This window comes from Microplitis demolitor, chromosome 2, assembly GCF_026212275.2.
Source record: "Microplitis demolitor isolate Queensland-Clemson2020A chromosome 2, iyMicDemo2.1a, whole genome shotgun sequence".
In the NCBI taxonomy this organism is placed as follows: domain Eukaryota; kingdom Metazoa; phylum Arthropoda; class Insecta; order Hymenoptera; family Braconidae; genus Microplitis; species Microplitis demolitor.
The window spans coordinates 13816226-13827888 of NC_068546.1; the positions used below are offsets into that span (position 1 = coordinate 13816226).

The window sequence follows — 11663 nt, forward strand, 5'->3', positions numbered from 1 at the left end:
CTAATGCATTTGCATCTCCGATTTGGCTGAAATTGGGTCACTTTTTTGTACTTCTAGAAAAAGGTTTTCATGAATTTTTTCAAATTTTTCATCTAGCCAATCTGGAGTTATGAATTTTTTAAGATTTCGGGGATTTTTTTTTAATAGCCATAAATTAATGGAAAATTGTCCAATTTGGGTCTTCTTTTTTTTTAAATTCGTGTTTTTTAATGAATTTTCTAGAAAATTCATGCAAAAAATTATTCATTATGAATTTGATTGTTTTTGTTTTATTTTAAACTTAAAACAACGATTTTAAGATTATTTGTATCCTTCGTTTTTTTTTTAAACTTTCAAAACGATTACTCTCCAAAACCCGAATTTTGAGCCTAGTCTCGTAATGGGATAATGATGGGTTATGATTTTCTGTTTCATTTTGAAATTATTTTTTTTTTTTTTTCTAGTTTTTTTTTTACTACTTATGTAATATTGACAGTTCTATGCGATGATATTTGGAAAAATATTAAACATTATGATAATAAACAATTTAAGTCAAAATTTAAATTTCAAGGTTCAATTTTATTTATAACTTTTGCAAAATTTTTTTTCATTCCTTTTGGCGTTTAAATATTTTACAAAAATAAGTCTCAATCGAGCTAGAAATCAGTTTCATTGTAAGAGATCCATCTGTATTTGGCATGACGCAATGATACTTTTATGTGCCTGTGATAGTTTTAGCTTTAGAATAACGTATATCTAAAGTCTTCGTTGCTTTTTCATAATCTGTAGTAGTTGAATATCTTACTTTGATTTTTGGCAAGTTATTTGATTACACAACCCATTGATACAATTCTTGGGGGTTTGATAATTGTTTATAAAATGGTAGTTGAAGACTAGCTCTTGCTGCAGCTCGTTTTAGTGTCCCTCCTCTACCGACACAAGGTCCTTTGCCATGGTAACTGGCAAAGAAATGCCATTCAGCATTTACACCAAAATCTTTTTTGTGATAATATAAATTAACGAAGTTTTTGTAGTTTTTAAATTGTTGTGGAGCTTCATCGGAAAAGCAGTAGATCTTTTTAGCATCATCGGACAAGGACTTTATAAAACCAGTAACGATTTTCAAAAAGACGTTAACTGCAGTCGAGTCATGTATGTAACGGTCCGATATGATCACTAAACTTCTATGCAATAATTCGTTATATTTCTTAAAATAAATAACCACAGGAAATATTGTCGATTGATCACTATTTCAGTGGAATCCTGGCACTGCATTTTGGATAACGAATTTGTAGCTCTCGGCAAAATTACAAATAACAAGAAATTTATTGGTTCCGAGAGACTCGTTAAGACATTCCATGAATATTGCTTGCGATTTTACAATAAAAGCATGAGGTAAAAGTTCTGTTATTTTTTCACAAAAATCATTGATGAATTCTTATGAAACTACCATTAAAGTTTCGAGGGTTGTCTGTGGCTTTGAAATTCAACATTGGTAGGTCAACTCATCAATATCATTTTCTTCAAAAATTTCGTTCAGAAAATTTTCGAGCACATCAATTCCTGGACAACTTTTACACTCCTCAAAATAGCACGCCGAAGATGGATTCTGACAAACAATCACTTTTGAACAATCACTATATTCAACTATAGATGTCAGACGATCACTGGTCAATCTTCGTAAATTAGAACCTAAACATAATTTTAAAAAAATATGGAGTTAAATGCATAATTTAGGAAAACTTATAATCATAAAGAAAAATTTGAATTTCAGTCAATCTAACCTAATATCATGAGCTTTACGTTCTGGTGGATAGGAGATGAATACACAGTATGTGTACCACCGGATCCTGCCAGTACACAATACTTAGCGCGCAATGACTCAAATATGGAAAATCCAACTTTATATCCAGGATACTCCAGTTTAAATAGCTCATATAACTCTTTTACATTTGATAAAATGAGCCTCTTTTAAATATGCTTACGTATGCCTTGATTGTTCCTAAGTGTAAAGTGAGCCAATAAACTAAAATAGATCTGGTTTAGGCGCGAGGAATTAAACAATTAAAAGTTACACAGTTTTTATCAATAAATAAATGAGAGATTTATTTACGCTTATTTACACCTTAAATTGTAAGAAATTATGATTGATAGCGAATGCGATAAAACAAACACGATAGCGAATGCAACTTTAGTGATAAGATTCACGTATATAATTAACACGTGGTAAGAGCGATTATCTAAGCGGCAATTATTAATAATATAATTATAAATCACAATTTATTAATTTACTCTCAGTAAATAGCAGCCTTAGTATACTGACTAAATAAAGAGAGTAATTAGCGTAGCGGGTTGATTTAATATCACAAAAGAATAGCGAAGCGGTTTCAAGAGCACGAGGTAACAAGTAGCGACGCACGTTGTAGAATCAATGAAGATGGTAGCGTCGTTGAGTCGTCGAGAAGCTTGGTGTTGACGTGGCAGCCATGCTGCGTATAACGAATTTTCCCATTGGCTTAAAAGCGCGCCAACAGGTAGCAGTTAATAGCGAACTCTCTCATTGGCTGACCAATATAAAACGAATTATGTGATTGGCCAGCTTGTGGCGTGTTCTCAAGACGTCTTGACACGGTTCTGAATTAGAAATTGTATGTACTGGGCCGAAATAACAAGTGACCCGGCACTATTCTGACCTTCAGTCAGTAGCGAGTTCGGTAACTCCCGGACTTAGCGGGAGCGCACGAAGCTTGATTCAAATTAGTCAAGCTCGTGACTGAACACTAAGAGACACGAAATCTTTCATACCCGGCATATTAATACTCGTTTCGTCATCAACATAGAACTTCAATACATTTGACTTAACATCTTCAGATAAAGGTCGGCCTAAAAATAAATGTTTAAATCCAGAATTAGTTAGAAAGATTCACATATCAAATAAAGTTTGATTTACCTGGATTTAAATGAGGTAATGATAATATTCCACGTCGTTCTCTCAGAGACTTCGAAACTTTGACAATATCTTTTGTTGTTTTCATTATATTACAAACTTTATAGGTACTCCAATCGGGTGGTTATAAAGTGAGAATTTGAATTTTTTCTTTTTTAGCAATCTCTTCGTCATGAAATTTTTTTTTAACGCTTCAATTGTGTCTAAAAATTCTTGCGCGAGTAATTGATTGTTAGTTTTTTCCACTAAGCCGAAAGCAGTTGACAAATACTCGCCAGTAATTTTTTTATCCAAATATTTTTGATTAGTTAATTTTTTTTGAGAAATAGGAGATTGATTTAGAAAATTTAAGGCATTGTTGATAACAGGTAATTGTGTAGTAATGCTCAGTTTAAAATGGCTATTACTACGAGCTGTAGATTGACCGGATAATGAATCTATTCCTAAAAAAATAAGCAATGCAAATGTTATTTCTAAAAATATCGAATTTATCATTTATAAAATTAATTGACGAGCCCAAAAATTATTTTTAAAATTCTACCTAACAAGGTTTGGTCGAGAAGTTCTCCAGCAGCATCTATCTCCTCAATATCAGAAGTAGCTTCATTACTACTACTTACGGATATTGTTTCTTCGTCATCTATTTCTTCTGTTTCTTCTCCTTTTAAACTGAGATTCAACTTTTTCTGACAAACTGTACATTAGGGTGTCCGTTTTTTACCAAATTAGATTTTTTTACTTGGCCATGATCAAAATCATTTATTTGTGATCCAAAAATAATAAAAAAAATAAAAAAGTTTATTCTAGCGCCGTTTATCGCTGCCTAAGTAATGATACATTCTCATTTTAGTACAATGAGAAAAATTTAATTACTTGCTTTAAAATGAGTAGACAGCAATGACTAATATCTAATTTTGTGGGAAATTTCCCGCACTTCAAAAAAAGTCTCTTACGTTTTTTCCGTGAATCCAACTGTTTCAGAGATTTTGAAGGTCAAAGTTTGATTTGTTAAAAAAAATTGGCGTTTTTGTTCGAAATTTGATAACTCTCTAAAACCCAGACATAAAATTGAGCGCTATAAACTTTTTTGTAGGAAATTTATCGCTCTTCAAAAAATGTTTCTTACGCTTGTTTTATAAATCCAACCATTTAAGTGATATTGAAGCTCAAAGTTGATGAATTTAAAAAATAATGTTATTCGATTAAAATTCTATAACTCTTCAGAAAACGGATATTTACTCAAGCTTTTAACAGTTTTTTGTCGGAAATTTACCGCTCTATAAGAAAGGTACCCTTGATTTTTTTGATAAACTCAACCGCTGAGAAATATTTGAACTCGAAATAGAAGAAATTTTTTATATCATCAGAGCAAAATTTTGAGTTGGTTTATGAAGCTTTTCCTTCAATTTAAAGCTTGCATATCTTTTAAGTGGTCGAGTTAATCAAAAAAATCAAAGATACTTTTTTTGTAGGGCAGTAAATTTCCAACAAAAAACTGTTGAAAGCTCGAGTAAATATTCGTTTTCTGAAGATTTATAGAATTTTAATCAAAAAACGTCATTTTTTAAATCTATCAACTTTGAGCTTCGATATCACTTAAATGGTTGAATTTACAAAAAAAGTGTTAGAAAGCTTTTTTGAAGAGCGATGAATTTCCTATGAAAAAATGTATAGCACCCAATTTTGTCTGGGTGTTGGACAGTTGTTAAATTTCAAACAAAAATGCAAATTTTTTTAATCAAATCAAACTTTGACCTTCAATATTATAACAGGGCTGAGCTGTTACTCTAGTCGTCCTTAAATTCCTTTTTTAAAGGGCGCCACTGAAAGTGATAACGGCCTCTTAGAGCCGGATCGTAGATCATCAGGGTCGTTGTATTTTATTTAATTGTAAGGGAAGGATGAGGAAGGATAATTTATAAATAATTTAATATTTTGAATTAACAATCTAAACCTTTTATTTATTCAATTAACGTTTATCAACCTTATATCTTTATAAACCTCATATCTTATAACTTTATAACACCTTATTTACTTATAAACCTTATAACTTATAAAACTTATTTTACCTTTTTGTACCTTTATTACCTTCATCATTTATGATTATGAACCTTATAATTATTAACCCGCCATATTTTCTTTATTAAAATTGGCCAACTACTTTCGGCATTGTCCACACACTCACACACACAATTATTTTTAAAATCGCTTAACCTTTGCGATACTTAATTACTACAATTTTTCATTGAAATCTTTATTTATTTCATTCACACACGCACTCAGTCCTCTGGACTTATTTTACACACACTCTGAATTTTTATAATATAATTTTCCCGCAATAAATTAATTAATTCGAGAAATAAATAATTATTAATTAATTTATTATTTAATTTTAGTTTTCCTCAATTCTTATTATTTCCTTTTATCACTTTCTTACAAATTATTTTTACTCTGGAAATATCACGACTTTTTACTCAGTAATTTCATCACCACGTTACCAAATTATCTAAACTCAAAGTTCCGCCGTTACAATTTATCCGTTCTTTTTACATGCTCTTTCCAGGTACTTTTATCATCACAATAATATTCTTATTTTATCAATACCTTTTCTTTTATTAATTCTTTTATTTAATTAATTATTATTTATCCATTGACTTCAATTTTATTTATCTGATTTTCATCCGTAACTTTAGCCGCGGACCTTCTTATATTTTTACCGAGACGCTTTACCCTTAATTTTATTTATAATTATTTTATCTATTTTATTATGAAATTTACTTATAATTAATCCATTTTTCCGTCTAGCAATTATAACTAGATTACCTGGACACTTCTAGAATCTTCCGGCTACCCGCCTGAAAATACTTGACTACGTAATAGCTCCGGCTACCTGCCTGGAGTTAATTAATTAATTATTTTTGTATAATTTAATTTCGATTTTATTGAATTATTTTAATTTACAAGTAATAAATCTATGAACGATTAAAGCGATGCTATCAGACGTATACTATGTATTTAAATAAAATTTTCCGGCTTACTGCCTGGAATAATTTTATAAATACCTTCACAATAATTAACCTTCCGCAGATCGGTTCTCGTCGTAGTCGTCCTCTTTGTAATTTTGTCGTGGTGGTTATCTCGTAATTCTGTTCTGTCTCGTACAGTCTGCTATCACTCTCTGTCTTTTCTCTAAGCCCCGTTCTCTCCTTCAATCTGCTTAATCAGACGCAATCAGCATTGTTGATAGTAGATACCGGCTACATGCCTGGTATCTGATAAAAGATTTGAATAATTTATCGCTTGGTTCCACAGTAGAACACAAGTTCTCAATTAATTAATTACCTGATATAAAATTAAGCGCCCAAAAGCCGGCGTCTGTTATGGCGTCTCGTAGCTGGTAGATTGCACCCGGTTCTCAACTCGATCCGCTCGGTCCGGTCGTTTCGATGGTTAATGTCTATTCTCGTTCCGGTCCCAGTTTATAATTATTCGCTCCCCACTCGACTTCGGACTAGTACTTAGTTCAAATTGGGGAATGACGTCCGAGCATTGGGAATCTTCACTTCCGGACGACTAGTCGTATCATAGATTTTATTTTGACTTAACTTATACGCGGTAAATTCAAATCTACGCCGTTATAATATCTCTTAAACGGTTGGATTCACAAAAAAAAACATAAGAGACCTTTTTTTGAAGAGCGGGAAATTTCCTAAAAAAATATATATTTGTTATTGCTGTGCACGTATTTTTAAGCAGGTGATAAAATTTTTCTCATTCTACTAAAATGAGAATGTATCATTACTTAGGCAGGGTTAAATGGCGCTAAAATAAACGTTTTTTTTTTTATTATTATTTTTGGATCACGAATAAATGATTTTTATCATGGCTAATTAAAAAAATCTAATTTGGTAAATAATGGACCCCCTACTGTACATAGATAATCGGTACTACCAATATTAAACTTCGGTTGCACATTTATTGACGCTAACCTGAAATATTTTTTTACTACGCGATTATTTAAATAAAATGGATTACAGCACCCATTGAATTTTTTGGAAGTTGAGATTAAGTTGTATTATATCGTAATCCGCCTTTTATATTCTTTATCATTAAACTTAAGTAGATATTTTAACTTATAATCACTTAATTATTCGGCGTAAGCAGCACCGCATAGTGGTTGAGTGGTTAAATACTAATGACACCAGTGACCATAACAAATGGTTTTTTTTATATATGGGTCATTTCACACCAAATCACCAGATTCTAGAAATTGTATTTTTAGATTTAGTTGATTTTTTTGTGTTTGTGCGAATCAAAAGACGCCTACCCCTAAATTTTTAACCCTTAATTTTACAAATCCTCAAAGATATTAATTTTTGAATATCACAAAAAAATAACGGTATAGTAATTTTCAGAAATTCTGACCTGATTAAATTATTGTAACCTTATTTTACTGAAGGCTATTTTCGTAGTTTTGAAATGTAGTTTTAGAAAAAAAAAAAAGAAAATATAAAAATCCGTAAAATTTTTCTTTCACCGTTATTTTTTAATTTTCAAGTGATATTTCAACTTTGTTGAAATATCTCTTCCAAATATCTTCGATTCTTCAACCCACTTTTTTGTTTTTTTTAAATTATTAGTCTAAGTTTTTTGAAAATTCTTTAATTTTTTTCGGAAATTTTCATGTTAAAAATAATAACTAATATTATTCTAGTGTGCCAATTAGCAAAAAAAAAAAAATTCAATGAAAAAAAATTTTTATTGCTATAAACTAAAAAAAAATAGTTAATTTCAAAATGAAAAAAAATCATAACCCATTATCATCCCATTACGAGACTAGGCTCACAATTCGGGTTTTGGAGAGTAATAGTCTTTAAATATGAAATAAAAAATCGAAGGATACAAACAATCTTAAAATTGCTGTTTTGAGTTTAAAATAAAACAAAAACAATCAAATTCATAATGAATAATTTTTTGCATGAATTTTCTAGAAAATTCATTAAAAAACACGAATTTAAAAAAAAACTACCCAAATTGGTCAATTTTCCATTAAGTTATGGCTATTTAAAAAAAAAAAATCCCCGAAATCTTAAAAAATTCATATCTCCCGATTGGCTAGATGAAAAAATGTGAAAAAATTCATGAAAACCTTTTTCTAGGGGTACAAAAAAGTGACCCAATTTCAGCCGAATCGGAGATGCAAAATCCATTTGTAGGACGATTTGGCATGGAATGCCTCATATATATACTATAGACAGAAAGTAATAAACAAAAAACGCAGGATATAAATCTATATCCTTAATTACCAATTATATTCACTAATAAAACAAGAAAACTATCAATGTTTTTAATTATCCATATCGTTATCCATATATATATATCATTCAGGTTCATAATTAAAAATTAATTCAAGATTCACACACATGTGAATCAACAGTGTAAAAAATTATATTATAGTTTATAAAATTCACAGTTTAGGGAAAAATTTACAGTGTGTCAACTAGATTGTTTGGATTTTTTTATCGTTTTTAAAATTAATGTATGTTACGGCGTAACATGCCAAAATACAGAAGTGATATATATATATATATATATATATATATATATATATATATATATGTATATATATATAGAAAAGATAAAAATTATAAATTAAAAATTAAATATATCTAAAGTCAGATGAGCTGTCAAAATTGTTGATGTAAACAAGAACGCTATATCACCAGAAACGTAATAATAAAAAAGAGACTAAACATTCATAATTAAGACGCTATATTCTGCGAAAAAATAAATAAAATAACAATTAATTAACTACATATTATCGGACAGCCATCACATATCGCAGCAGAGCACACAGCCATAATAATAAAGTTTTAACATCCTATAGGTAATGACTAGATTCATAGACACTTATCGATAACAACACGAGATAATTATAATAAACCAGTGGGTAAAGAAAAATAGAATTAGAGATTAGATAAACACTACTATACCAACTAACTAAACACCAGAGATCGATCAAGGAATTTACCATTTCGTGTAACCTGCAACTAGTTATTTAAAATGAAAACTCCTCCAATAACCTTGATCTAGATCTATAAATTCCTTCGAACGCGTGTTTTATGACTAATCTTTCTTTTGTTATTATTATTATTATTATTATTATTATTATTATTATTATTATTATTATTATTATTATTATTATTATTATTATTATTATTATTATTATTATTATTATTATTATTATTATTATTATTATTATTATTATTATTATTATTATTATTATTATTATTATTATTATTATTATTATTATTATTATTATTATTATTATTATTATTATTATTATTATTATTATTATTATTATTATTATTATTATTATTATTATTATTATTATTATTATTATTATTATTATTATTATTATTATTATTATTATTATTATTATTATTATTATTATTATTATTATTATTATTATTATTATTATTATTATTATTATTATTATTATTATTATTATTATTATTATTATTATTATTATTATTATTATTATTATTATTATTATTATTATTATTATTATTATTATTATTATTATTATTATTATTATTATTATTATTATTATTATTATTATTATTATTATTATTATTATTATTATTATTATTATTATTATTATTATTATTATTATTATTATTATTATTATTATTATTATTATTATTATTATTATTATTATTATTATTATTATTATTATTATTATTATTATTATTATTATTATTATTATTATTATTATTATTATTATTATTATTATTATTATTATTATTATTATTATTATTATTATTATTATTATTATTATTATTATTATTATTATTATTATTATTATTATTATTATTATTATTATTATTATTATTATTATTATTATTATTATTATTATTATTATTATTATTATTATTATTATTATTATTATTATTATTATTATTATTATTATTATTATTATTATTATTATTATTATTATTATTATTATTATTATTATTATTATTATTATTATTATTATTATTATTATTATTATTATTATTATTATTATTATTATTATTATTATTATTATTATTATTATTATTATTATTATTATTATTATTATTATTATTATTATTAATATTATTATTATTATTATTATTATTAATATTATTATTATTATTATTATTATTATTATTATTATTATTATTATTATTATTATTATTATTATTATTATTATTATTATTATTATTATTATTATTATTATTATTATTATTATTATTATTATTATTATTATTATTATTATTATTATTATTATTATTATTATTATTATTATTATTATTATTATTATTATTATTATTATTATTATTATTATTATTATTATTATTATTATTATTATTATTATTATTATTATTATTATTATTATTATTATTATTATTATTATTATTATTATTATTATTATTATTATTATTATTATTATTATTATTATTATTATTATTATTATTATTATTATTATTATTATTATTATTATTATTATTATTATTATTATTATTATTATTATTATTATTATTATTATTATTATTATTATTATTATTATTATTATTATTATTATTATTATTATTATTATTATTATTATTATTATTATTATTATTATTATTATTATTATTATTATTATTATTATTATTATTATTATTATTATTATTATTATTATTATTATTATTATTATTATTATTATTATTATTATTATTATTATTATTATTATTATTATTATTATTATTATTATTATTATTATTATTATTATTATTATTATTATTATTATTATTAATATTATTATTATTATTATTATTATTATTATTATTATTATTATTATTATTATTATTATTATTATTATTATTATTATTATTATTATTATTATTATTATTATTATTATTATTATTATTATTATTATTATTATTATTATTATTATTATTATTATTATTATTATTATTATTATTATTATTATTATTATTATTATTATTATTATTATTATTATTATTATTATTATTATTATTATTATTATTATTATTATTATTATTATTATTATTATTATTATTATTATTATTATTATTATTATTATTATTATTATTATTATTATTATTATTATTATTATTATTATTATTATTATTATTATTATTATTATTATTATTATTATTATTATTATTATTATTATTATTATTATTATTATTATTATTATTATTATTATTATTATTATTATTATTATTATTATTATTATTATTATTATTATTATTATTATTATTATTATTATTATTATTATTATTATTATTATTATTATTATTATTATTATTATTATTATTATTATTATTATTATTATTATTATTATTATTATTATTATTATTATTATTATTATTATTATTATTATTATTATTATTATTATTATTATTATTATTATTATTATTATTATTATTATTATTATTATTATTATTATTATTATTATTATTATTATTATTATTATTATTATTATTATTATTATTATTATTATTATTATTATTATTATTATTATTATTATTATTATTATTATTATTATTATTATTATTATTATTATTATTATTATTATTATTATTATTATTATTATTATTATTATTATTATTATTATTATTATTATTATTATTATTATTATTATTATTATTATTATTATTATTATTATTATTATTATTATTATTATTATTATTATTATTATTAT

At 23.3% G+C, this 11663-nt stretch overlaps 1 protein-coding gene across 1 annotated transcript; it reads right to left on the reverse strand.

The window, feature by feature from the left end:
- Positions 1 to 9246: 9246 nt before the first annotated feature.
- Positions 9247 to 10341, reverse strand: LOC128667310 (GATA zinc finger domain-containing protein 14-like; the record flags this gene model as incomplete). Its single annotated transcript, XM_053736918.1, has 1 exon — positions 9247 to 10341. A coding segment is annotated over one exon (1095 nt), but the record flags the coding sequence as incomplete, so codon positions are not given.
- Positions 10342 to 11663: the final 1322 nt, after the last annotated feature.